Source organism: Lagopus muta, chromosome 16 (genome assembly GCF_023343835.1).
Source record: "Lagopus muta isolate bLagMut1 chromosome 16, bLagMut1 primary, whole genome shotgun sequence".
Taxonomy (NCBI): domain Eukaryota; kingdom Metazoa; phylum Chordata; class Aves; order Galliformes; family Phasianidae; genus Lagopus; species Lagopus muta.
This window is the reverse complement of record NC_064448.1, coordinates 3,347,404-3,374,043: the sequence shown is the minus strand read 5'-3', so window position 1 is coordinate 3,374,043 and position 26,640 is coordinate 3,347,404. Positions and strand designations below refer to the sequence as shown.

The following is a 26,640-nucleotide window of genomic DNA, read 5'->3' as shown; positions in this document are numbered from 1 at the left end:
TGCTCAGTCAGCGCGGGGAGCGGGCCTGGGGGGTGCGGGGAGAAAGGGGGCTGCGAGCGGTGCTGCAGCCATACCCCAGAGGAAGATGTGCCTTCATCCCCACCCTCCCGTGCCCGGCTCCCGTCCCGTTCCCCGCGCCTCCAAGTGCAGCCCAGCCCCGCCCGCCCCTTCGAGCCCGGCGGCGCGGGGGCTGCCCTGGTCCGTGGCAGGGCGGGGCGGCCGCAGCATCAGGGCTATAATTAGAGGCCATGGTTCCTCAGAAGCGGCGGGCAAAAAAATCTGGTGGAGTGCGGCCCCCGTCCCGTCCCGTCCCGTCCCGTCCCGTCCCGTCCCGTCCCGTCCCGTCGGCCGCCCGGCACCGAGGTCCGGTCCCAGCACCCCCGTGCGGCGGCAGCTGCGGGGCAGCGCGGGGTCGGGCGGGACGGGGCGGGGAGGGGAGGGGCGGCCCCCAGTCCGTCCCGTCGGGCCGCGCCGGGCAGCGCCTCGCCGAGCGGGGCGGCGCGGCGGGCGGTGCTGCGGGCACTAGGACCCCGGTCAGCGCCCGGCGGCGGCCGCGCACCCGCAAGCCGGAGCCCGGAGCCACTTGTGGCGGCGGGGCCATGAGCCGGCGCTTCACCGTCACCGCGCTGCCCCGCGAGGGCCCGGCGGCGGCTCGGGGCGCGTCCCGCGGGGAGGGGGAGAGCCGTCCGCACGGCCGCGATGGTAGAGGTGAGCGCGGCGGCGGCTGCGGGGCACGGCCGGTGGGGAGGGTCGGCGGGGAGGGATCGCGGGGCAGGGCCGGCACAAAGGGGTGCGCGGGGCGGGGTCGTCGGGGCACCCCGATTCAGCGGCTCCGGGCTCGGGGTCCCCGGGAGGCTCAGAGTGGGACTGGAGGGCTGGGGGAGAGGGGTGTGGAGCGCAGAGATCGGAACGTGGGCAAGGCCTCCCCCAGGGGTGCGCTTCGTGCCCATCTCCATCCAGGGGACAGTGGGACCATTGGGGATGACGCACCAGGCAGCATCGGGGCGTGCGGGTTGGACCGGGGGTGTGCGGCGGGGAGACATAATGGGCGGGGGGACATGGGCTGCCTGCCCCTCACCCAGGGGAGGCTCGTGGCGATGGGGCGAGGGGATGCTGTGAGCTCCACAGTGCCGGGCCGTGGGGTGGGCGCTGGTGCTGCAGCCAACCGTCGCCTCGTGGTGCCCAGGGGACCCCACTGAGACTGCGCCGTCACCGCAGCTGTCACCGGAACCGTATCGATCCCAGAAACCCAACCGAGGGCAGCGCGGGGCTGTGACCTTGCGGCCTTGGCAAAGGGCGAATGTGGGTGGGGGCGGGCGGGCAGTGGGATGCCCAAGCCAGGCTGTGCCCTGCGCTGTGCTCCAGCCTCATCCCACAGCTGCTGGTCAAGAGCCGCCATCTATCCCGCAGCTCCTGGGCGGACGGGCCCTGAGAAAGAACGCAGCAACGGGCGCTGAACTGGGAGCCGGTGGGCGGGTGGCTGAGGACCGGGTGCAGGGCGGGCAGAGGTGAGAGCGTGCAGGGATGTGGAGGAAGCGTGGGGCTGGGGACCCCCAGAGGCCTCCGCTGAGTCCCAGCAGGGCCGTGACCTTGTGCCCTCGCAGAGGACAGCGCAGCCCAGCGCCGCCAGCAACCGCCTGGGACCGGCCCTGCAGCCCCCAACCCGGGCAGGGCCAGGAGTGCCGGGGCCTGCGGGAGCTGTGGGGGCTGCACCCGGCCGTGCTGCTTCTCCACACCAGGTTGGGGCGGTCTGAGCAGCCCCCCAGCACCGCCGGCCTTCCTGACAACTTGGAGCGGGATGGTGGGGCCTGGGAATCTCAGTATGAGTCTCATGTGGGGTCCCAGCCGGCTGCAGGAAATGCTGCGCGGGGCTACGGGAGCCCACGGGCTGGGGGCCGTTTGGGGAAACTCCCTCTGCCCCCCGCTTTTGCCAGTGAGCCCCGACGGGAAGCGGGGCCGGGCGCGGTGCTCCACGTGGAGGAGTCGGCAGCGCGTGTGGGGCTGCGGGGCGTCGGCGGGGCCGTGCGTCGTCGAGTGGGGCTGCGCGCGGCGGTGGGGTCTCGGGGGGCCGTGGGGTGCGGGAGGGGTCGCTCAGCGCAGCGCTCGCTCGCCGCCAGAGGCCGCTGCTGGCTCCGGAGAGGCGGGGAGGGGCCGCGATGGGAGGGGGGTGATGGACGTGACGCCGCCCCTCCCGGCCCCGCCCTGCGGCCGTTCCCGAAATAGCCCCGAGCGCGGTCGGGGGCCGGCTCCATCCCCGGGCCCCGTTGCCGTGGCAACTCCGGGATGCGGAGGGCCGGGGGCGATCCCGGGGTCCTGGAGCGGCCGCGGCCCACGGCGGGCCGCCCCCTGCAGCGCAGCGCGATGCGGTGCTTTGCGGGGTCCTGCAGCTGCCGGGGCCGTGGCGTTGAGCTGTTGCTATAGGGTCGGCCTCCCCAGGAGGGTGCAGTCCTGGGGGGGGGCTCCCTAGGGTCCTCCTCATCGTTGTGCTGGCTCTACGGTCGACCCCCCACCCTGCGGGCTATGGGGTGGCAGCACGGGGCCAAGTGGGGGCAGGTGGCGGTGTGGGGGGCATCTGACTTGGGGAGTGAAGGGGCATCCCTGGGGTGAGCCCCCCAGTGTCCTCAGGCAGCCGGGCTCCATGGAAGTCGCTATGGCAACCAACTGGTTAAGGAGCCTCTCTCGTTGCCATGGAAACTGGACCCGATGTCATCTCTTTTCGCTGTTCCATGATGCTTTGGGGATGGTTGTAGCCATTCTCCCAACCCCGCTGTGGGCAGGGGTTGTGGGGTGGCTGTGCTGTGCTGGGGCACCCACAGCCCTTGTGGCATCCTGACTGTGGGGACACCCAGCCACGGACCAGCCATCTGCAGACCTGGGGGGTGCTTGGGTGCAGCTAGGCAGGGACCCCCAGTCCCACAGAGCAGCCTACACAGTTTCCCATCTTCCCCTCCTTGAGGCACCGGGTTTGGGGAAGACATTGCTATGTGTGAGGAGCAGTTCTGTGCGGAGCCCCTTCTCACTGCCCCAGCACAGAGCCGCAGGGAGAGCAAAGACACAGAGCCTGGGGTCTGGGGGAGGTGTTATTAAAACAGCCAAGGGATTATGCTATGTGTGGGGGGCTGCCTGGCCCAGGCATTGCCAGGATTTGCCGTGGCTCCCATCTCCCCAGCACGCATCGAGGTTGTGGGGCTGAACTGTGCCCATGGGTTGGTGGCCCTGGCAGTCACCTGGCTGTCTCTTCCCGCTCCCACCCAGTCACAGAGCTGGGGCTGTCAGTGGTGTGGGGCTGTGCCGCAGGTCCTGGCTGTGACTGTTGTTGTGCTCTGACACCGGGGTCTCACACAGCTCAGGCTCGGTGCAGGGTGGCTGAGGGCACACGGGGGGGGGGGGGGGGTTTGTGAGGTGGCTGTGCCGTGCCAGCTTCAGGCTGCCTGCGGGGCCGTGCGGCCGTGTGGCAGCACATTCTTCCCCCTGCCGCTCCCCAGCAGCATGCTGTAAGTGGGACACTGATGCCATGCCTGGCCCAATGCCAGGCGCCTGCGTGCGCTCGGGTGCGGGGGCCACTTGTGGCTGATGGAAGGTCCTGTGCCTGCGGACAGCCACCTGCCGCCCTCCGTCCCTTCTTCCCTGCCCGTGCTTCGTGCTGCAGCCCCTGCTTCTGGGCGCCGACAGCTGCTCCAAGGCCACGGCTCAGTGGAGTGCAGCATGCAGGGGGCCACGTGTCCCAGCCCCATACGCTGCCCACATCAGACCCCTCTGCCACAGCTCCCCAGGAGTGGGCTCCCAGCACGCTCCGTGTGCCCTGTGCCTTGCTCCATGCCAGAGGCACCCCGTGCACGAGAGGAGTGAGCGCGGTCGATGCTTCAACCCCCGCATTGCTGGCAAATCCCAGCCCCTGAAATGGAGCCATAATCCAGGGATTAGGGGATTAGTGGTCTTTCACGTGCTCGCCCCCCCCTCCCCCATCTGCTTTAGCAGGAAAATCCCTCTTGCGTCGAGCCCACGTTCTGCGGCCTCCTGCGCAAAGCTGCCACCTCAGTGCTTGGCTCTTGCTGTGGTGGGATGGCCCTGCACACCCCCTGGCCACGCAAACATGCTGGAGCTCTGCCCGCTCCATCCTTGAGCTGCTCCCTCGCTGGGCTCAGGGCAGCCCTGCTCAGCTCCCACTTGGTGAATGAAGCACCACTGCTGTGGGTGCTGAGGCTGCGCCCTGCCCATGCTCTCCAGGGGTGCCCCCATGCTGCGGGGCTCCCTGGGGCTTTGCAGTGCTGCAATGTGCCCCACTGTGCTGGGCACTGATGGCTGTGGCTATGCTGAGCCCCACCTCCCTGGGGTCCTGGCCCCACAGCGGGGCAGGGCTGGGGAAGGGCAGCGGAGCCAACCCCTGCAAGGTGAGGGCTGGGAGCATCCGCGCTGCAGAGCAGCTGGCTCCATACCAGGAGAAAGTAAACAATTAATTACAGCCGTCAAGAAGTAACTAACGCCAGCGGGCTGTCATGATCTCAACTCGCTCCTGAGGAGATGCCGGGAGCTGCAGCCAGCTCTGGTTCTAGGATCCTCCCTCACTGAGCAAGTGAGAAGAGAAGGGGCTGTGGGATGACCTCTGGGGTCAGCGCAGCATCCCTGTCAAAGCCCTGCCCAAACTGTGCTGAGAACCGTCGCCCACCCGGATCCCATGCTGACCCTGGGTCAGCAAAGCCACAGCCCTTCAGGGCAGCCCTTGGCTCCATGTCCGCAGTGCTGCGTGCCCAAGGGAGGGAGCTCCATGTGGGGATGTTCCTGGAGGAGGGGGTACCCCTGGGGCCCTTGCAGTCTCATCAGGTGTGCTCACTCCCAGCCTATGCCCCTGAGGGGCAGCTTTCCCCACTCTGCGTTGCTTGCTGCAGCTTTGGCCAGTGCTCGCCTCACTCCTGGTGGCCCAGCTGTGCCCAGCTTGCCAGGGTTCACCCAGATGGTGGCACCGCTGCAGGCATAGCAGGACAGCTGCAGGCTGGTGGTGGTGTTGGGCTGGAAGTCACAACCCTAGGTTGGTGTTCTGGCTTTGGGGGGGGCTGCCTGAACTGAGTCCTTGCTGAGCCCCCCGCTTCCCACTGGTCTGGGGGCTGCTGTGGCCAGGGCTGCCCCGACCCCTCGCCGTGTCCCCTGGGCAGGTGTTGGTCCTGCTGGTGCGGGGCTCTGTCTCACTCCTGGCAGGGGAGTGTCGGGTCCCCGGTCAGTGCCCGAGCTGCGGAAGGAACGCGGTGCTGCGCCAGTTGGGGGGGGGCACCTGCAGCCACTCGAGTGCCCTAATTCCTCCCCCAGCCCTGGCTGAGCGCGGGGAGGCGGCGGACGGCTCTGCTACAGCTCCTTCCCCCTCCCTCGCCTATGCCTGCCACCGCTCCCCTCCCCAAAAACCCGACAGGGGATAATGCCTCCTGAATACATGATGAAGTGAGTAGTCAGGCTGGGCTCCGCCGCTGCTGCTGGGAGTGAGTGAGCGTGTGAGTCTGTGCATTGAGGCATCTCTGCACTGCAGCCTCCTCCTACATCCAGCCAGAGAGGCAGAGAAAGGCGCGGAGGGAAGGCGGCTTGTTGCAGTGCGAGGCACTGGCCCCTGGGAAGAAGCAAATCCCTGGCAGCCGCCCTAGGCGCGACCAGAGCAGCCCCGAGCGAGGCGGCGGGCAGCGGCCATGCTGAATAACCTGACGGACTGCGAGGACGGCGACGGGGGGGCGAGCCAAGGTAAGGGGCAGCCCGAGGGCGTCGGGGAGCGGGGGCCGGGGGCTGCGGGGCCGCAGCCGAGGGGACGCGGGCAGAGCCGGGAGCTGCGCGGGGCCGCAGAGGCTCGGGGAGGTGGGCTCCGGCCGCGACGGCGACTGCTGCTGGGCGGCCACGCGACGCCGCGGTGCGGGTCCGGGCGCTGCCCGCGCCGGGCCCCGCGGGGCTGCGGCTGTGCGGGCGGTGCGGGCGGTCCCGCTCCCGCTGCCGGTGGCGGCTGCGGCTTCCCGCGGTGGCGCCCCCGCGCCGAGCCGCCCCCGCCGCCCGCCCGCCCGGCCCCGCGCCCGCAGCTGCCGCAGTCCCGGGAAGCGGCCGGGCCGGACCGGGCTCCCCGCGGAGTCTCCCCCCCGCGGGGCCGGGGCTGCGCTCCGGTCTCGGTCCCTTCCCGGACGGCCCTCGGCGGCGCTGCCCCAACCCGCTCGGGCCGTGCCGCCGCAGAGACCTCTGCGACGGCACAATCCCGGCTGCCGCCCCCGGCGTTCACCACCCGCTGCCGCCCCGCACCCTCACCTGCCTCCCCCCGACCCTCCCCAGCCGCCCCCGGCCCTCCTCGCTTCCCGCACCCCCGGCTGCCGCTTTCGGTCCCGCTCCTCATTTTCACCCCCCGCCCCCCGCGCTCCCCGCAGCCCTGGCCCGGCGCTGCCGCTGTCCGCGGTGCTGAAGCCGTGCGCACTGCAGCCTCCGGGGCCGCCGCGGAGAGGGGCCGGGGCTGCAGCCCCCGGGAGGCGCTAGGGCCCCCGGGCCGCAGCGTTCGCTGTCTAAGCGGAACCCTGGCCGCCCGTGTTCCCCGATACCCGGCAAAGCCGAGCTGCACGGGTGCAGTCCCCGGCTTCCCGGCAGCAGGGCGAATGCAGCATCCTCCTTCACGGGTGTTGCTGGTAGGCACGGGAACGGGCCAGGAGAATGCAGGCGTGTGCGCGCGGGGCCCTGCAGTATCGCTCTGACCGCCCCCACTACCTCCGGGTCCTCTCAAGGGGTCTGTCGAAAGCCCTGGACAAGAGGGCCTCGAGGGGGGCAGCTGAGCTGACAGTTGCAGTGTGAGCTCCCGGCTGCCTGCAGCGGGGCTCCGGGCATTGCCACACACAGTGCTTTTGGTATGTGCTCCACAGCCTGACCCTTGTTTATCTGCTTGTTTATCCACGGCTGCACTCAAGATCAGGGCTGGCAGGAGTTTTTGGGGTCACCTTGCCTAGCCAGGTGGAGCTGCACTGCCCCATTGGCCAAACCCTTCCCTGCCTCTGACCCTTTGCCCTATGCAGCAGCAGGGGCTATGTTGTTCATTGCGTCTCCATTGTAGCAATGCTGGGCTGCATGGAGGCAGGTGTGTCTGCCTTCCTGCTCACAGGGTGCATTTCTGGGGTCTGGCTGTGAGGTTGGACGTGGTGCTGCTACAGATGGGCCACGCAAACTGTCCCTGGAGCTGAGCCAAGCTAGGTGGTTCTTGTGGGGCTGCGGATGCGGGGCTGGAGGAGGTGTGTGGCTCTGTGGGGCTGGAGAGCAGAGGAGGGTGCAGGGGAGAGGCACTGCAGGGCCCTCACCCCCCGCACCTGTAATAGGGATGGTGGGGGTGGAGGACTCTGGCGCTTGCTGCGGGGGCTGTGCTTCTCCTGCGCCTTGCCAGGGGCCCCGCAGCATTCCCTGCCCAGGTCTGTCTAGGGATGGTGATGTCCCATCTCAGGGTGGCAGAGCTGATGCTTGCCAGCAGGGACACCTCCGGTTCTTTTAGGTGCCGTGGTGACTGCTGAGACAAGCAGACAAGGTGCTGCAGAAGCCCTGGTCCTCCACTTTTGCCATTTGTGTCCCAAGGCCAGACAGCAGCCCCTCTGCAGGTGCCTGTTCTGGGCAGCCTGAGAGAGCACATTGGTGACAAGGGCTGGATGGCATCCAGCGCTGACAGCCCAGTGAGAGCAGGGCCAGGAGCAGCCCTGGGGAGGGGACAGGAGCAGGGCAGCAAGCAGAGCTGCAGCGTGACATAGGGCTGACTGTGTGCATCACTCTGCTTTGGGCATGGGGATGTCAGATGCAGCCCTGCTGCAGGTGCCTGTGCTCTGGGCTGGAGGCCCCCGGATGTCCGAGGAGAGGAGAATCGGGATGGGGAGCTTGGCTATAGCATCGTTGTGTGGCCATTCCCATGGCAGGGCTCAGGCTACGGGAGAATCTGGGAAGCTGTTTAAATGCAGCCAGCCAAAACGCCTGTGCTGGAAATCCTGAGCCTGCAGGGCCGGCTGATCAAAGAGAGGATAATCCTGGGTTTAGGAAGGAAGAGGATAGGTCTGAAGTAGCAGTTGGTCTAATTTGGGTCAGGCAGTGAAAGAATCCACCCCAAACGGCCGCTCGGCGCGCTGGCCGGCTGCAGGGGCAGTGTCACCAGGGTAGGGGGGGGGGGTGGGCACTGCATCCCTCCTGTGCTGCAGCGATCCTGGCACTGCGGGACCTTGCAGCACCCCAGGGCTGCGGGTCAGTGCCAGGACCAGTGCATGCATGGCCGAGTGCCCTGGATGGCCAGAGGGGGACAGAACAGCGCTGTGGCCGCCCCCGGGCAGGAGCTCCTGCGACATGGCAGCAGCTGGGGCCATCAGCTGCAGGACACGTGCTTGCCCATGTGCTTGCCGGCCCACAGGGATGAACAGAAGTGCTGGCGTGACCTGGGGGCTGCTCCTTGCAGACAGCCCTGGGCAGAGTCCCAGGGAGCTGGAGCAGGCTGCTGCCAGCCAGTGCCAGCGAACTCTCTGGCAAAAGTCAAGGTGCCCTGTGCTCCTGGGGAGGAGCTCCAGCACAGCCCCATGGCCCGGGCAGCATGCGCAAAGCAGGCAGGCATCACCCCCTGCTCCTGGGGCTGGGGGCTGTGACAGTGCAGGGCTGGAAGTGCCTCCTGCAGGCATAGGTCCCAGTGACACTGTCTGGTGCCAAAGCAGGGGTAGGGGAAGTGCAGTGCCAACCCTGCAGAGGGGCAGTGCAGGAGGAGAAGCCAGCTGGAGCTGGGCTGGGGGCAGCATCCATCTGGGCCCTGTGGTGCCGCTTACTGCAGTAGCACAAACCCAGGGGCAAGTGGTGGCATGGGGCTGGGACTGCCCCTTCGGCATCCCCCTCTTGCCTGCTGCTTCCTCCTATCCAGGGGCTGCAGCCCCCACCCCAGAGCTGGATGTGCTGGCAGGGTGCCACAGGGGGACAGGCTGGCTGCAGCCCTGACAGCAGCTCTGCTAAATTAGCCCTCAAGGTTTGGCTGCCTGCCCCCCCTCCCACCCCTCGTTAGTGCTCAGTCCCTGTGCTGTGTAAAACGATTAGGGAGGATTTGGGATAAGGGACATGATGCTTCCCGACACAACTGAGGGCTGAATAAGAAGCCGTGAGAAGATCACATCATGGTGGGTGCCGCAGCCCTGCCTGGTGCTGCCCCGTGGGATGGCTGCGGGCGTGCAGGGACGGTCCCACAGCTCCGGGTCTCCAGCAGGGCGTGGGCTGGGTGCTGGGATGTCCCCAACACGCAGGGCAGGCGGTAAGCCCTGCCGTGAGCAGCATTACGTGGTCGCCACGCCGGGGCCGTGGTTCCCTGCCAGCAACCCAGCCGCGAGCCCTTCCAGCCGCCGCAGCAAATTAAAAGGCCGATTCATGTTGAGTGATCCCTGGGGAGGGGGGCGGCTCGGCGCCGGGATCGAAGCCTGGCACGGCTCGGCTCTGCTCCGCTGTTGCGTGGCCCTGGGCAGTGCTGGGGTGATGGGGGCTGTGTTGGGCCCATGGGCTTCAGGGTCACCTGGCAGCCCGCAGTGTCCAGGAGGTGCCACGCTCCGTGCCTCGGGCAGGGTCGGGCTGCGGTGGTTGGTGCTGGGTACGGGGCGGCTCTGCCCAGGACGGGCTGCTGTGCCCCTGCCTGGCTCTGCACAGACCACAAATCCTCTGACAGCTGCCTGGAAGAGGCTGCACCAGCCCCTCTGCGGCAAAATGGTCTCCGGCAGGAGCGGGGAGCATAGCTGTCACCTGGGACCCCGCAGCTGTGGCACTTAACCCCTTCCAGACTGCAGAGAAAGGGAGGGGGGCCTGGGCTGTGCCCTGGGGACAGCAAAGCTGAGCATCCCTGTGCTCCCCACCTCCCTTAGCCACTCTGGGCCTCTCTCTGTGTTTGTAGTGCTGGTTGAGGGGCTCCTGGCAGCCAGAATGCAGCCAGCGTGGGGCCCCCGTGATGCTGTGGGGGACAGCTGTGGACTGCCCACAATGGGGGCACTGGGCTGTGTGGGGCAGCAGGAGCTTGAACCCCAGAGCCTGGGCTCAGGGCTCTGCTCTGGTGCTGTCATTGCACTGGGATGGGGCTGAAGGGTGGGAGGGGCAACCAGCGAGGTCTTGGGGTGCAGAGATGGTGCTGGCAGGTCGGGGCAGTGGGGCAGTGCGGGTGCCCCGTGGTGCAGCTGTGCTCCACCACCACGAGCCGGGCAGTGTTGGCCCCATGGGGCTGTGGTGATGTGGGGTCACAGGGCCTGGCTGTGTGCCTGCAGGATGCTGGCGGGCTGGGGTGTGGTGCCGGGGTGCCGTGTGGTGCCATGCAGTGCCGTGCGGTGCCGTGGGGTCCGGCGCCTGTCCGGCTGTGCTGTTACATAAGAGCGGGAGCAGAGGCAGCCGTGGCTCGCTGTTGCCATAGAAACCAGCGTGGTGATGTCGTCGACCGGGTACCAGGCGGTGAGGCGAGGCCCCGCGGCTCTGCTCACACTGTGGGGGTCCCGAGGGCCCTCTGGGCTGCCCACTCTCACCCTGGTGCCCCCCGCGTGTCCCCTTGTGTCCCTCTGCATGTCCCCCATGTGTCCCCGTGCAGTGGGGCTGTGTGCACCCTGGAGAGGAGAGCATGGAAAACCCCAGCCCCCAACCACCACGGGCCCATTCTGAGGTTGGGGTCCCATGGCCGGCAGAGGTGTCCCTGTTTGCATTTTTTTATAGCATTTCCATGCTCCCCGGGGCCCAGGCTGTGGTTTGAGGTGGTGGGAGCCGGGAGGGTGTCCGTCTGTGCACAAGGTTCTTATGTAACGTTCACTTTGCACAATGCTTTTGGCAGAACTAGCTGGGCAGGAGCACTGCCCCGCACTGACAGCCCCATAGCAGTGCCTGGGCAGTGGGTGGGGGCTGCACTCTGTGGTGTGACACCAGGCAGACCGCATCTCCTGCCCTTCTGCCGGCTGTGTGTGGGGGGGCAGTGGGAGCATGTGGGTCAGCATCACTGTGGTGTTGGGGGTTTTGCCCCCCAGCCAGCCAGGAGGGGCTGCAGGTGGTGAATCACGGCCGCATGCAGGAGAACTTGCACCACCGAACCCAAAAATGAGTCAACTGTTGGGAGGCAGACAGCCTTCAAAGCAACACTGTGCTCCCAGTATGCTGGGTTTGTCCCGGGCTGCTGCTGCCATGGGGGTGGCTGCATCGCCCCGGCTCGTGGCAGCCCATGCACCGCCCCACAGCTCCGGGCCTTCCTGGGCTCTGTGTTCAGTGCCAGCAGAGAGCACAACTCCTGTAGGCACAGAGCGGCTCTGGGATGCTCCGTGCACAGAGCTTGCCTGGCCCTGCTGCTGTCCTGCCCTGGTTCCTGTGCAGCATGGGTGCACCCACACCATAAGCTGCTCCGTTTGGTTTGTGGGCATTTCTGGCCCCACACGCTGCCCACCCAGCCCGGCCTCTCCCTTCACTGTTGGGTGGCTCTGCCTCGGTGCTGAGAAATGCGCCACTCAAATGGCATCCATGCTAGCTGCCGCTTTATTTCCAGCCTGATTTATTTCTGCTGCTCTGCAGCTCTCTGCTGCTTTCTTTGCTATTAAGCTCGACTCTGAGCGTCTTCTGCACGAGGTCATTATGCAGCACGGCAGCCCCATCCTGGTGGAGCAGCAGGCTCTGCAGGCTTTGGGTCGTGCTGTGGGACAGCTCTCAGTGCTGGCTTTTAACCCCCCTGGGGGCTGCACTGGGGATCAGCGCCGTGAGGTGCTGTGGGATGCCGGGTTGCCCGGTTCCCCCTGGATCCACATCAGTCACTCTGCCTGGTGCTGGCACTGCAGATGCACTCTGGTGAGCCCAGATGGTCAGTGCTGTGCTGCTCTGAGAGGGGGGTGGCTCCTCTGGGGACTGTGAAGGGATGGGCGACACCAGTTCACCCCCCCATCCTATCCTGCAGGCGATGGCAATCCCAAGGAGAGCAGTCCCTTCATCAACAGCACAGACCTGGAGAAGGGAAAAGAGTACGATGGCAAGAACATGGCCCTCTTCGAGGTAGGGCATGCAGGCGGCTGGGCCAGGGCCGTATGGGACCTGGGGAGGGGGCCATGGGGACAGGGACACTGCAGAGCCCATGCAGGATCTCCCACTGCAGGACCAGCAGTGGTCACAGGCCAGGGGCATGCAGCCTGCAGAATACAGCACAGCACAGCAGTTGTTCTGCTGTGAGCAGCGCAGTGCCGTGCTCCAGGTGCCGGGCAGGGCTGGTGTGGGACCTCAGCTCTCGGGTGCTGCTCTCTGCAGGAGGAGATGGACACCAGCCCGATGGTCTCATCACTGCTGAGCGGGTTGGCCAACTACACCAACCTGCCGCAGGGCAGCCGGGAGCATGAGGAAGCTGAGAACAATGATGGGGGCAAGAAGAAGCCAGTGCAGGTGAGAGGTTGCGGGGCAGTCACTGCTTCTTCCTCCCATCCCCTTCAGCCCAAGCTGTGCCCTGTCTCAGGGCATCAGGTACCTGCAGGCACTGCTGCCCTGATGTCCCTCTCTGCTCCAGTCCCCATGAGGGCTGTACAGCAGCAGGACCACGGTCTCCCTGCCCGCTCTCACCCGACTGCAAAGTGTGCAGGGTGCTCATGGCCGAGCCGCCCCCTGTCCCTCTGGCCAGCAGCAGTGTGTACAAATGAGAGATGCACACTGAGCTCTGATGGCTCTTTGCTTCCTCCACAGGCTCCACGGATGGGCACCTTCATGGGCGTCTACCTGCCCTGCCTGCAGAACATCTTTGGGGTCATCCTGTTCCTGCGCCTCACCTGGGTGGTGGGGATCGCTGGCATCATGGAATCTTTCTGCATGGTCTTCCTTTGCTGCTCCTGTGTGAGTGTCTCCAACCCCCCCCCTCAGCCTCATCCTGGGGGCTCCTCCTGGGCCAGGAGTGTCTGCCCCCCTGCATGCTGTGCTTTGTGCCCTCTGCCAACACTCACTGCTGCTCAGCAAGCTCAGGTGCTCCTGCTCCACTTAGCAAGGAGAAACCACCCAGCTTCCCAGAGGAACTGGGAGTGGAGCAGTGTTCAAACCGTGACCCAGATTGCACCTGGGTGTGGGTGGGATGTGGTGTTGGTGCCCACTGCCTGAGACCCCTGTGCCTGGGAGCTGGCTGCCCTGCTGGGTCATTGCCCTGCAGCATGGGTAGGAGGGATGTGGGTGGGCAGAGACCCCATTGCCCGTGTACCCTCTGAACTGCTCAGCCCCCATAGACAGCATCGCAGTGTCCCAGCCCAGTGCCATGTCCCAGTCTTCCTGTCCCAACCCTGTGACAAGTCCTGGTGCTGCCCCATGGCCTCTGCTCTCCGGTCCCTCTCCTGTCCTATGCCTGAGCTGGGATGAGACTCTGCCCGATGCTGACACTGTGTTTCCTCCTGCAGACGATGCTGACAGCTATTTCCATGAGTGCAATTGCCACCAACGGCGTGGTGCCAGGTAGACCTGAAGCTGTGCCTGTGTGTACTTGGGGCATGGGGAGCTGGCTCCTTGGGGGTGGGCTCCTGCCAGGTTTTGTGCCCCAAATGTGCTGTGCCAGACCCTGGGCTGCCCCGTGCCTTGCAGGGGATGGCAGCTGTCACTGCCAGCCGTGTCCCGGCCCTCTGCCACCAGCCCTGAGAGGGTTCTCCCGGGGTGAGCACGGAGCTGGAGCCTCCACCCCATCCCCAGAGCTGTGAGGTGCAGATGGCAGCGGGAGCCGTCAGACACAGCTCCTCCTGCCAGACTGGGGCGGCCGTGGAGGATCCGCTTCCCCAAACAGAGCCGGGCGAGGAGCAGGGGGAGGATGGGTGCCGGGGTGCGGGAGCCTGCTGCTGGGGGCTGAGCACTGCGGTGCCCGGGGCTGCCCCCTGAGCATCTGTTCAGCTCCACAGAGCCGGAGCGGTGCCTTCCCCGCCGCTCCCGGGGCTCAGCACAGTGCTGGCAAGCCGGCGCAGGGTGTAATTAATGCTATTTATCATCCTGCCGCCGGCCGCGGGGCCATCGATCGCTGCCGCCTGTCTCTAAGGGCTCCTCTGGGAGGAAGGAGCAGGGCATGGCCCGTGTCCCTGGGGCTGCAGTGCCTGTGTGGCTTCGCAGGGGACAGGTGTCCCTGTGGCCGTCATGCCCAGCTGCCCGGCTCCTGGGAACAGCTCTGCCAGCTCAGCTGTGTGAGGCTTGGGATGGCTGAGCTGCTGCCGGCTGGAGCAGGGTGCTGGGGGTCCTGACCCCATTCGGGGCACTGGGAGGTGCAGGGGTGCCTACTGGGGGCTGTCTGGGACCAACCTTCGCTCTCTCCAACAGCGGGCGGCTCCTACTACATGATCTCACGCTCCCTGGGCCCTGAGTTTGGTGGGGCTGTGGGGCTCTGCTTCTACCTGGGCACCACCTTTGCCGGTGCCATGTACATCCTGGGCACCATCGAGATCCTGCTGGTGAGTGCTTTGCCCACGTGGTGCTGAGGGCTTGTGTCGTGGCCTGGCTGCTCTGCCATCGCCTGCTGGGGTGGCACGGATGTGTGGCGGGGACCAGGAGAGCTGCCTTCAGGGAGCAGTGATTGCACATCTTTCCTCCAGGCCTACATCTTCCCTGCCATGGCCATCTTCAAGGCAGAGGATGCCAGCGGGGAGGCGGCTGCGATGCTCAACAACATGCGTGTCTATGGCACCTGCGTGCTGACCTGCATGGCTACCGTGGTGTTCGTGGGGGTCAAATATGTCAATAAGTTTGCCCTGGTCTTCCTGGGCTGCGTCATCCTCTCCATCCTCGCCATCTACGCCGGTGTCATCAAGTCGGCCTTCGACCCACCGAGCTTCCCGTGAGTACGGCGTGCCATGGGATGGGGGCTGGGCTGAGGATTGCTGCTGATGTCTGTATCCCCCTGCCAGGATCTGCCTGCTGGGCAACAGGACCCTCTCACGGCACGGCTTTGACCTCTGCACCAAGGTGGTGGTGGAGGGCAACGAAACAGTGGGCTCCAAGCTCTGGGAGCTCTTCTGCACCTCCCGCTTCCTCAACGCCACCTGTGATGAGTATTTCACCATGAACAATGTGACTGAAATTGAGGGCATCCCTGGAGCTGCCAGCGGCCTCATCCAAGGTGGGTGTGTGATGGGGATGGAGGCATTGTTGTGCAGAGAGCTGCATGGAGCAGAAAGCCGGTCCTGATATAGCACTGATGAGGAGCGTGGTGAGCCCTGCCTGGGGCTACTCTGCCCTCGGCTGCACCAGGCGGCAGGAATGGCTGCACTGCGGGACTCGGTCGGTGCTGTGGCCATGTGAGCCACAGCTGGTGCAAGCCCGACAGCTCTGAGTGATGCTCAAAGGCTGGGGAGGAATAAATCCTCCCTTTGTTTCCTCTCAGCCATTGGAAGGCAGGATATTGATCTGAGGTTTCGCGAGGAGTAATCGCCCCTTGGGGGTACTGTGCTGCTGCTACTGCTGGAGCACAGGCACTGGAGCAGGAGCTGCTCTGCAGCCAGGCTGGGAGGGCAGCCAGGGCACAGAGCACCTCGGCAGCATGGGGAGAAGCTGCTGCTGACCTGCTTTCTGGAGCTGCTGGTGCATTTCCCAGGTGCTCACATTCCTTGGCTGAGTGCTGGAGGTCGATGCTCTGTGCCACATTTGGGGTGTTGGTGCTCAGGGCTACAGCTCTTGGGGCTGCAGCTGCCAGGCCTAGGGACCAAGGGAACACAGTGGTTGTCCTGGATGCTTGGGGGCTGCTGGAGGCTTTCTGTGCTGCAGGGGCAGGGCAGGGGCAGGCTGCAGCTCTGTCTGCGGGCAATGCCTTTCCCAGTAGGATGGGCTGCAGTGGCAGCAGGGGCTGCCAACCCTAGCTGTCACCTGGGGATGTCTGGGGGATGTGGGCAAGGAGCACAGCATAGGGTGGCAGCCCCAGTGTGATGCTGTGGTGATGCTGCCTGCCCCTGCCCAACAGTGCTGGCTGCTTTCTGCTGCTCCAGTTTCTCGCTGCAATCTGTGACCAAGGCAGCACGCACAGGGACGTTAAGCCTGTTACATCAGCCCCATGCTTATAATCCCATCAAAAACATTATCAAGTTACTTTGACACGATCCACTTTCCTTAAACCTGTGTTGATCAGTATTAATTATATTACCCTCTTAATTATTTGCTCCGGGAATCCCACGTCAGCTGCTCCAGTATCTTACAGGGACAGTGCCAGCAGTGGGACACACCTGCTCTGGTCGCCCACCCACCCCTGAGGCCTGCATGTTTCTGAGGTCCATCAGGGGCTGGGGCTGCTCACCCTCTGGATGCCAGCAGCGCTGTGGCTGCGTGGCACAGTGGGGATGGGATGATGCCAGGCACCTCTGTGGTGCAGGGCTCAAGGAGGTGGCTGTGGGTGCAGGCTGTGCTCCGGACACGTCCTCACAGCAGCCGTGCCTCTTCACAGAGAACCTCTGGAGCTCCTACCTGACCAAGGGTGTGATTGTGGAAAAGAGGGGGCTGCCCTCTGTCAGCCCCCCGGACACCCCTGTGGACATGGACCAGCCTTACGTCTTCAGTGACATGACCTCCTACTTCACTCTGCTCGTGGGCATCTACTTCCCCTCTGTCACAGGTGGGTGCTGCCGCTCACACGTGCCGCTGTGCCTCTCCCACGGAGCCCACGTGCGCTGCCGCCGGCCCGGCGCTGTGCGGAGGTGGATCACAGCCCGTCCTCCCACACAGCTCCGGTGCCTCGCTGTGTGCTGACGTGCCGCGGCGCCGGTATTTATAGCTCCCCGGGGAGGAGGAGGCCTCCCCTGCCCCAGTCCCGCTGCGGAGCCCTGTGGGACCCCCGTGGGATGCGGGAGCTCAGCCGGAGCCCTGCAGGCTGGTCCCATCTCGGCACTCGCTGCTGGGTCTGGTGGTGCTGGATTTGGGGCTGATGGCCCTGCGGGTGCGCCCCTGTGCCCCCCATGTGCTGCCCCTTGTACCCTCCTGCCTGGCACTTGCTGACAGCATGGTGTGATGGTGCATGGATTTGTGTCGTGTCAGTAATGTAGGCTGAGCCACAGGTAGCTGTGTCCCCGCTGCGGGACCTGCTGTGCACACAGCAGCTGAGCTCACGGGGATGCACACCAAGGCTGTGCCGGATCCATGGCACCAGAGGATCAGAGCATGAAGGTCAGAAAAGACCATGTCTTGTCCCAGCCATGACCAGACCCTGCAGCCACTGCCACCTTGCTAGAGTTCATTAAGGGCTGATTAAACAAGTCAGACAGTGGGTTTTGCACCTAATCCTATAGTAGCCTCAGCCTGCAGGTCAAGTGGGAAAGTGCTGATGGGAGGTGAGGTGGGCGGGGGTCCCTGTGCCTGTCTGGGTCCTGGCACAGCCGAGCTTGATCAGTCCTACCAGCAGGGTTGTGGCTCTGCCACCCCATTATGGCCCTCTGTCCCCAGGCATCATGGCTGGCTCCAATCGCTCTGGGGACCTGCGGGATGCACAGAAGTCCATCCCCACAGGCACCATCCTGGCCATTGCCACCACCTCTGCAGTCTGTATCCTTCAGGGCTCGGTCGGGTGATTGGGTGAGGATGGGCAGGTGGGCTGGCAGGGCAGGGAGAGAGGTCTGCTGGGGTCTGGTGGGAGCCCAGAGCTGGGCAGGGCGGTGTGGGGCTCTGCACCTTGCAGGCTGTCCTTGACCGCCCCACAGACATCAGCTCCGTTGTGCTCTTTGGGGCATGCATCGAAGGCGTTGTTCTGCGTGACAAGTGAGTGCCACTGGGCTGTGTGGGGCAGGTGTGGGGCAAGCTGGGCTGTGGGAAGGGCTGGCAACAGAGACAGCTGTGGGGAACGCAGCAGGATGCTGCAGCTGGAACCACTGGAGTAACATGGTAGTGTTCTGGGTCTGGTGGGGACGGCGTGCCCACAGGGAGGATGCCTGGCTGTGCACCAGGGCAGATGCAGAGCTCACAACAGACTCTGGGGGCTCGTGGGTGCCCCTTCCCCCCACTGCTGGTCCCTGCGGCTCGGGCTGTGCGCAGCTCTTGTTTGTCAACAGGCAGCGCCGCGTATGTAGGGCAGCCCAGCTTGCTGTGTGGCAGTGACACTTCTGGGTCGCCAGCACCAACAGAAACTGGATCCGAGCCACACGCGGCCTTCATTGGCCCACTCCTGTCAGAGGGGGTGGGAAGCCCCTGCCCCACGTCCCCCTGCTCCCCAGGCCATACAGATTAGGGCCGGGCTGGCCGCGTGCTGCCCGTGGCCGTGGGTGATACCCGTGCCCTGCAGGTTTGGTGAAGCCGTCAATGGGAACCTGGTGGTGGGCACCCTGGCGTGGCCGTCCCCGTGGGTCATCGTTATCGGCTCCTTCTTCTCCACATGCGGGGCCGGGTTGCAGAGCCTCACCGGCGCCCCGCGCCTCCTGCAAGCCATCTCCAGGGACGGGATCGTGCCCTTCCTCAGGGTGAGCGGCCCCCAGCCCTCGCAGCGCCCCCGGCAGCCATGGGGCGGGCACCGGGGCTGCGGTGGGTTCGTCCGCGACCTGTCGGTGGGAGGAGAGTATCGGGAAAGGTCAGGATCCCCCTCCCCCAGCTTCTGCCGCTTAATGTTTTATCTGCTCTCCGAAGACGCGTTCTCACAACTGCGTCTCTCCAAATCCGAACCGACAGCTCCCCCCGGGGAAGAGCAGGCTAATTTTAACCGCGCGCCTCCGCCCTGCCAGCCACATTCCGAGCGCTCGCACGAGGACCGCAGCCTGCGCCCTGCCATGCTCCCGGACGCGCGGCCCCCACCCCACGCCCGGACCCTGCCCCTGGGTACCCCTGGGAGACGGGGGTCTGTGTGCCAAAGCGGCCAGGCTGGGGGGCTCTGATGGCTGCTCCCCAGCACCGTGCCTGTGAATGCAGCAGCTGGGCTGTGTTTGCCCCCAACTCCAGGCACGGGGCCAATCGGCAGCGTGAAGCGCATGGAGCTGCTGCCGCGTCCTTAACGCCCCTCTCCTCCCCCACCCCAGGTCTTTGGCCATGGCAAAGCCAACGGGGAGCCCACCTGGGCTCTGCTGCTCACCGCCTGCATCTGCGAGATTGGGATCCTGATCGCATCCCTGGACGAGGTGGCTCCCATCCTGTCCATGTAGGCAGCACCTTTGGTGTGGTGGTGGCTGGGCGGGTGCCTCTGGGGGGGTTGGAGCCTCACATTGCTCCACACGGGGCCGTGCCGTGTCACACTCACAGCACCATGCTCAGCTGCTCCCCTCTGCAGGTTCTTCCTCATGTGCTACATGTTTGTCAACCTGGCCTGTGCCGTGCAGACGCTGCTGCGGACGCCCAACTGGCGGCCCCGATTCCGCTACTACCACTGGTGAGCAGTGGGTGGTGCAGGGCCTGGGGCTGCAGGGCTGCGGGGTGCTGATGTGGTGCCTTGCGCAGGACCCTCTCCTTCCTGGGTATGAGCCTGTGCCTGGCACTGATGTTCATCTGCTCCTGGTACTACGCGCTGGTCGCCATGCTGATCGCTGGCCTCATCTACAAGTACATTGAATACCGCGGGTAAGGGCCCGGCGGGGGCTGCAGGGCTGGGGGTCCCCACATCCCCTTGGTGCTGTAGGTGCCGGGGGCCCACGGCCGCTCTCTGTCACTGGGGCTCCCAGCGGCCGGAGCCGTGGACATCCTGTGATGCTCTGCTGTGTGCCGCAGGGCGGAGAAGGAATGGGGTGATGGGATCCGGGGGCTGTCGCTGAGTGCCGCCCGCTACGCACTGCTGCGGCTGGAGGAGGGCCCCCCCCACACCAAGAACTGGAGGTGAGGCCGTGGGTTGGGGGGAGCGGGAGCCATCAGGGCGGCGGGCGCTGACTGCAGGACCTTCCTTTCAGGCCCCAGCTGCTGGTTCTGGTCCGTGTGGATCAGGAGCAGAACGTGGTGCACCCACAGCTCCTGTCCTTCACTTCACAGCTCAAAGCAGGCAAGGGCCTCACCATTGTGGCCTCTGTGCTGGAAGGGACCTTCCTGGACAACCACCCACAGGCGCAGAGAGCCGAGGAGGTGAGAGCTTCCCATGCCCTCCCAGCTGCTGTGCCCCAGGGTGCATCCAGCCCTGCTGCGGGGCTGCTGGGAGCGTACTGCACAGTGCAGGCAGTGGGACCTGCGGGACCCCCACTCTCCTCCCCAGAGCACCAGCGATGCCAGGTACCAGCAGGGCACGGGCCTGGCTCCTGGATGGTGCTGCACAGCACAGCACAGTGCCAGCAAGGGGCCGCAGTGCTGCCAGGCTGTGCAGCCCCTCTGCTGAGCACCCCACACTCCTCACAGCCCCCACAGTGCAGGCAGGGGAAGGTGGAGCAGGAACCTTCCCAACTGGAGCGAGATTCCCCTTGCACCTCGCGCCAGCCAGGCAGCACGTTAATGAGAGTAAGCCCTCAGAAGCAAACAGTTTCTCTCCCATGCAGACATGTTATAATTTCTCTGAGTAAATAACTCTAATTGCTGCTCTGCCGCCTGTCAGAGCCCTGGCACGGGGACTCCCTCTGCTCGGCACGGCACAGAGCCACGCGCCGGTGCTGCTCACAGCCGGGCCTCCCCCATCCCCATCCCATGCTGCCGTCCTGCTGCAGGGCTCTGCACCCCATGATCCACACCCCACAGGCTCTGCTCCCTGCACCCCATGATCCACACCCCACAGGCTCTGCTCCCTGCACCCCACCCATCTGCTGGCTGCCCCGGCCCGTTGGGTGCTGTCTGCAGCGGGTGCTGTGCGGGGCCACATCCCATGCACGGTCCCTGATGCCTTCTCTCCCGCTGCCAGTCCATCCGCCGCCTGATGGAAGCGGAGAAGGTGAAGGGCTTCTGCCAGGTGGTGATCTCCTCCAACCTGCGGGACGGCATGTCACACCTCATCCAGTCCAGTGGGCTGGGCGGGCTGCAGCACAACACGGTGCTGGTGGGCTGGCCCCGCAGCTGGCGCCAGAAGGAGGACCACCAGACCTGGAGGAACTTCATCGGTAGGGCTTTGCAAGCTGGATGGCTGCCACAGGGTGCTGATGTGAGCGGTGCTGGCTGATGCGGCCCTTTCCCTCCAGAGCTGGTGCGGGAGACCACGGCTGGGCACCTGGCCTTGCTGGTGGCCAAGAACGTGGCCATGTTCCCGGGCAACCAGGAGCGCTTCTCGGAGGGCCACATCGATGTCTGGTGGATCGTGCATGATGGAGGGATGCTCATGCTGCTGCCCTTCCTCCTGCGGCACCACAAGGTACTGTGCCCCCAGGTGGGCAGGAGCTGGGGCTGGGGCAGCCTTCACCACACAGTGCCCACAGCTCCCTCCTTTCCCCCCTCACAGGTCTGGCGCAAGTGCAAGATGCGTATCTTCACGGTGGCTCAGATGGATGACAACAGCATCCAGATGAAGAAGGACCTGACGACATTCCTGTACCACCTGCGCATCACGGCGGAGGTGGAGGTGGTGGAGATGGTGAGCGCTGGGCTGGGGCTGTTCCCGGGAGTTCTGCATACAGGGGATCCAGACATGGAGGCACAGTGGGATGTGCGGGGCCAGGATGGGCTGTGCTGCAGGCTGGGCCCCGCAGCTCATCCCGCTCCTCTGTCCCACAGCAAGAGAGCGACATCTCAGCCTACACCTACGAGAAGACGCTGGTGATGGAGCAGCGCTCGCAGATCCTCAAGCAAATGCACCTCACCAAGAACGAGCGGGAGCGGGAGGTGAGGAACAGCCCCACAGCCGGCCTTGCTGCATGCCCCCATGCTGCCCCACTGTGCGCTGACCCCATCCCACACAGATCCAGAGCATCACGGATGAGTCCCGCGGCTCCATCCGGCGCAAGAACCCAGCCAACACGCGCCTGCGCCTGAACGTCCCTGAGGAGCAGGTGGGCGACGGCGAGGAGAAGCCCGAGGAAGAGGTGAGGTACCGCGTGTTGTGTCCTGCTGGGGACGGCGGGGATAGGGTCACCGGCTGCTATGGCCCCTGCCCACCACACCTCTGCTCTGCCACAGGTCCAGCTCATCCACGACAAAAACGCCACCACCTTCTCCAGCAGCTCCCAGTCCCCAGCTGAAGAGGCAGAGTCGGGCCCTGAGAAGGTGCATCTCACCTGGACCAAGGAGAAGTCCGTGGCCGAGAAGAACAAGAGCAAGAGCCCTGTCAGCCCCGAGGGCATCAAGGACTTCTTCAACATGAAGCCGTACGGCCCCACATGCTGCTGCTGTGTCACCGTGTCCCTCCTTGCTCTGAGCAGGGGCCTGCAGCCGGGTCCCTGCACACCCACCTGACAGCGGGGAGGGTGGGAGGTGGGGGGGTCCCTGTGCAGAGTGGCGGTTGGGTGCTGGGGCACACTGGGTGCACGCCTGGCACTCACCTCTTCTCTCTCTCTTTTTTCCCCACCCCGTTGTGATCCTGGCAGGGAGTGGGAGAACCTGTAAGTATATTGCTTTGGGAGCGGGGGGGTGGGGGGGTGGCACTCGTGGGCCCCATGGGCAAAGGCAGTTCCTTGCACCCATTGGTGGTTGCTTGTGGCATTGATGCCGGTGAGGTTTGCTGTGCCACAGCCCGGCTCCAGCCCTGCCCTTTGCTCCCTGTGGTCCCATGTGCATCCCTGTGCCCAGCCCCCACCCACGTGTGCTGTCTCCCCAGGAACCAGTCAAACGTGCGGAGGATGCACACGGCTGTGAAGCTTAACGAGGTGATTGTGAAGAAGTCCCAGAAGGCCAAGCTGGTCCTGCTCAACATGCCAGGGCCACCCCGCAACCGGAAAGGGGATGAAAACTGTATCCTTCCTAGTGCTCTGGGGGTGGGCTGAGAGTCCCTCCTCAGGGTCTGTGGGGCTGGGGGCTTCCTTGCAGGCATGGCAGGGCACTGCCCAGTGTTCAGCCTGGATACCCCCTGCAGCTCCTGCCCCACAGTCTGCCTGGCTGAGACTGATGGCGTTATGGTCGCTCCAGCCGTGGTGCGGGGCTGTGGGTTCTGCAGGCTCCCTGTTTCCACTCCTCGTTCCTCCTTGATGGCCGCACAGACATGGAGTTCCTGGAGGTGCTGACAGAGCGCCTGGACCGAGTGCTGCTGGTGCGTGGCGGGGGCCGGGAGGTCATCACCATCTACTCCTGAAACACGGCGTGAGAAAGGTTTGTCCGCACCCCGAGAGCCCCACCACCCCGCACCGAGCTCCTGGAGGGAGGAGAGAAGCCCGATGGCAGCCGGTGCACAGAACCTTCACCTGCCTTCAGCCGTGCCCCTGACCTCTCCATTCGAACTGCAGCACCAGATCTTCCGGGAGCATCCAGCACCTGAGCAGCTGTTCCTCATTGCAACGTCACAGCACTGCTGTCTTTGTTTATATATAAATATATACAGTGTTCTGCGGACTGAGCATCAGAGCCCAGCGCTGCCCCCGCAGCCCCCGGCCGGGCAGGAGCCCACTGTGTCCCAATGGGCCCCAGGCCCCACTGCCGCCCCACAGAGCTTGGCTGGGCACCGCTGCCTGATGCTCGCACCGCACAGAGGTGCTGGGAGAAGAGAGAGGCCACCAGCATGCTTTCCTCGCCAGATGCTCCTCTCCCCACCTCCGTCAGCACCCGACGACCCTGGAAAGGACCGTGCTGGGCCCGGACAGACCCAACCGCCCATCTGGAGGCCGTGGGCCACGCTCACCGAGAGGCAGTTGTGATGGTTTGGAGGGGGTGAGGGTGGGGGGCAGCCGAGTGGGGTGGGATGCTGGAGAGCAGCGGTGCCACTGCAGCCCCGGCCGGGTTGGGTGGAGCTGTGTGTCCCCTTCCCGCTGGCCCCAACCCCCTCTGTCCAGGCATTGCTCTGTGCTCGTGCTGCAGCTGCTGCCCGGAGCTGTGGTGCCCGGAGCAGAGCAGAGGTCCCACCGGTGTGCAGTGTCAGCCTGAGCTGCCCCGGGGCTGTGGGACTGTGGATGCTGCTAACCCCAGGCACCGCCGGCTCTGGGCCTGGCACAGAAGCTCCACGGCCATGCTGGGAGCACTGGGGGCTGTGTGGACCCCACTTTGGCTGACCGTCGGTCCTGGCAGCCCCATACCCCGCTGTGCACTGGGGCTTTTATCCCTGGCCCCAGGCACAGGTGCTGCCACGGGGTCCGGAACGCTCAGCTCTGGGTGGTTCTCAGTATATGCAATGTGTCCGATGGGCCCCGGCCCCACTGCAGCGCCTGTGCCAGGCCCTGTGGTGCGGGATAGCAGCAGGGACCCCTCTGTCCTATTTCTGGGCAGCACCCGGCCCCGTTCCGGTCCCCCCATCCCACCATGGCCCCAGAGCTGCCCCCCAAACAGCCCTGAGCCCGGCAGCGGTCGCAGGGCCGCCCCCCTCTCCCCAGCAGCAATTCTCATTCAGAGAAACTGAGGAGCTCTCAACAAATGTGAACGGTTCCAGGAACCGTGCAGGAAGCGGCGCCGAGGGCCCATGTACATAGTGTACATAATACAGTACGTGTATTTTTAAAGTGATCATATTTATGTTAATAGAACCAGATGAAGTCTATATATAGAGATCTATATCTATACTGAGAGATGCAGGGCTCTGCTAGCACCGGGCTGTGGGGACGGAGGTGTGATGGCCGCCCCTGCACAGGGTCCAGGGAAGGGCCAGGTCAGGGGCTCGTGCTCTTCTCAATTCAGCTTCTTAAAAGTTTTCAGGGAAAAGAAATTACTGAACTTTTCTGAACTCATTTCACAGCAGATTTGAGCTTCCACTCCAAGTGCAGCCCGCTAAGAGTTGCCCTCTCCCGGCAGTGCTGTGGCTGCTCTGTGCCCCGTGCACAGTGCTGCTCCCCTGCCCTCGCACAGAACAGCTCCTTGCCCTCTTCCTCTGCAGAGCTCCTCTACTCCTCCAGTTCCAGGCCAAAGCTATATGAGGCTGCTTAGATAGCAAACAAGTGGTTTGTGGGCTTTTTTTGGCTTTTCTTGGCTTGCTTTCTTTTTGTTGGTTCTTTTTTTTTTTGGCTTTAAGACTCCTTGGACACACTCCCGGACCAAACCCAAGCCCCAGCTGCACCTCTGTGCCTGTCAGTACCCTGCTCCTACATCTGCACCACTCCCAAAGTGCCTCCATCTCTCCAGCAGCAGCCCCGGCCGCAGGCAGCACTCAGCCATGGCAGCTCAGCAATCTGCACAGGTGCATCGGGGCTGTCACAGACCGCTGTGATGAATGGATAGATGACAGATAGCAGCTTGAGCCAGAAGAGCAGCCCCGTGTGCCCAGCGTTAGGGGATGGAGAGGCCGGGTTTAGCTTAGGGTTCAGCTCTGCCCCTACACACCGCCACACACAGCTTCTGTGCTGTTTGCAGCCTCCCAGGATGATGTGAAGCACTCGGGCAAGGAGGGGCTGTGCACACCCACCTGCCCGCTCATCTCACTGCACCATGCTTGCTCGGCCTGCAATGCTTCCAGCTGCTCCCTGCCTCTGCGCAAGGTGCTTCGCTCCATGCAGTCTCCCTCTGCCCTCAGCCCAGCTTTGCCCTGCAGCCTCAGCCCGCTCCTACATGGAGCAGAGGGCCTGACCTCAGCAGCAGCAGCAGGGCATGGCAGATGCCTTCCTCAGGCAGCAGGGATAGATCTCTGCTGCACAGGCATGAAGCCAGGCCAGGGCACGCTGCTCTGCGGGCAGGTCAGCTCCATCGCTTCCCAGCAGCACCAACCAGCACCGCATTCACAGCCCCGACTCCTTCAGGGAGCAGAAAGGCAAAAAAGCATCCCGCCATCCTCGCCCTGCAGCAGGAGCAGGGCACAGCTGCAGGCACAGCCGCCTCCGTACCCCTGCCAGGCAGCACCCGGCTGCAGCAGGACAGGCGCTGGCTTCCCAGCGGGATCGCGCTCACCTTTGGTCTGGAGAGGGCCAGTTGTAGCAGACAGCACTGCATGTTAGTTTACAAACCCAGCCCTGCACGTTTGGCCTCTGTGAGTGTTGAGTTTCCCCAAGGAGCATCCTTCCGCTGGTCGCTGTGGTGAAGGCAGCGTCCTCCTGCAGCAGGAACGCGAGCTCCCAGCTGCCCCACGTGCAGCAGCTTCAGCTCTTGGGGTCCCACATCCCCAACCTGCTGCCAGGGCCGGGGGGTGCAGCGAGGCGAGGAGGGGTCAGGCCCCTGCCAGGGCTGCAGGATGGGAAAGGCACAAGGAGCGGCAGGTCTGAAAGTTGCTGGTTACACCACTTTCCGTGCTACATGTGCAATATATTTGTTATGAATGTTATCACCGGGTCATTCATCCGATAACCCTTTAATCACCGTAGCTAGATGTTCTGCGTCCATCCAAGTGACTTTTATTCAAGTGCAATACTTCAATAGACATGTAGTGACCGAGTATGCTTTGTTTTAGAAATATCTGTGTGCAGAGCAATGCAATTCAGTTTAAAACCTTGTAAATAAAACAGGTTGCAAACAAACAAACAAACAAAAAATCAAACAAAAAGAAAAAAAAAAAAGAATATTAGGTTTGCATTTAATTTCTGTGACCGTTTCAGTATTATTGTGCATTAGGCCGCCTCAGTACAGACCCTGTGTTCTCCGTGCAGATATTAATGGAGGAGAGGCTCCTCAGCTGTTGAATGCTCCCTGTTAATGCTTTACTGCTTTACCTGTATTCATTTTTCTAGACTCCTGTCTGCACAAAATGCAATAAATGATTTTATTACACCCTTCACTACTTGCCTGGGAAGCTCTCATTAGCTCGCAGGGCGTCACCGTGCCCTCGGCCTCCCGGTTCACTAACGGTTC

The 26,640-nt window shown here is 64.5% G+C and overlaps 1 protein-coding gene across 4 annotated transcripts; it reads left to right on the top strand.

Annotated features, from left to right (window-relative positions):
* The first annotated feature begins 541 nt into the window (after positions 1–541).
* Positions 542–25,552, top strand: SLC12A5 (solute carrier family 12 member 5). Of its 4 annotated transcripts, XM_048962522.1 has the most exons (27): positions 542–708; positions 11,897–11,991; positions 12,241–12,372; positions 12,667–12,813; positions 13,362–13,416; positions 14,260–14,390; positions 14,532–14,773; positions 14,844–15,055; positions 16,370–16,537; positions 17,362–17,460; positions 17,616–17,673; positions 18,194–18,368; positions 18,918–19,036; positions 19,166–19,264; positions 19,333–19,452; positions 19,600–19,704; positions 19,776–19,944; positions 20,705–20,900; positions 20,979–21,148; positions 21,236–21,367; positions 21,508–21,615; positions 21,693–21,815; positions 21,910–22,097; positions 22,317–22,331; positions 22,547–22,680; positions 22,926–23,034; positions 23,169–25,552. In XM_048962522.1, exons 1-26 carry the CDS (start codon positions 600–602, stop codon positions 23,015–23,017), a joined length of 3,393 nt encoding a protein of 1,130 aa, XP_048818479.1. In that variant the 5' UTR covers positions 542–599; the 3' UTR covers positions 23,018–23,034; positions 23,169–25,552. The 4 variants fall into 4 exon arrangements, with proteins under 4 accessions (XP_048818479.1, XP_048818478.1, XP_048818481.1 ...); XM_048962521.1 differs by having other exon boundaries at positions 22,926–25,552; XM_048962524.1 differs by lacking the exon at positions 542–708 and adding an exon at positions 1,346–1,508 and having other exon boundaries at positions 22,926–25,552.
* The last annotated feature ends 1,088 nt before the right edge of the window (positions 25,553–26,640 follow it).

Excerpts from the sequence above, each read along its gene's own strand:
- SLC12A5 (XM_048962522.1), top strand. The coding sequence starts at position 600 with ATGAGCCGGCGCTTCACCGTCACCGCGCTGCCCCGCGAGGGCCCGGCG. Across the intron at positions 11,992-12,240 it reads AGAACATGGCCCTCTTCGAG|GAGGAGATGGACACCAGCCC; the intron begins GTAGGGCATGCA and ends TGCTCTCTGCAG. Across the intron at positions 14,391-14,531 it reads GCACCATCGAGATCCTGCTG|GCCTACATCTTCCCTGCCAT; the intron begins GTGAGTGCTTTG and ends TCTTTCCTCCAG.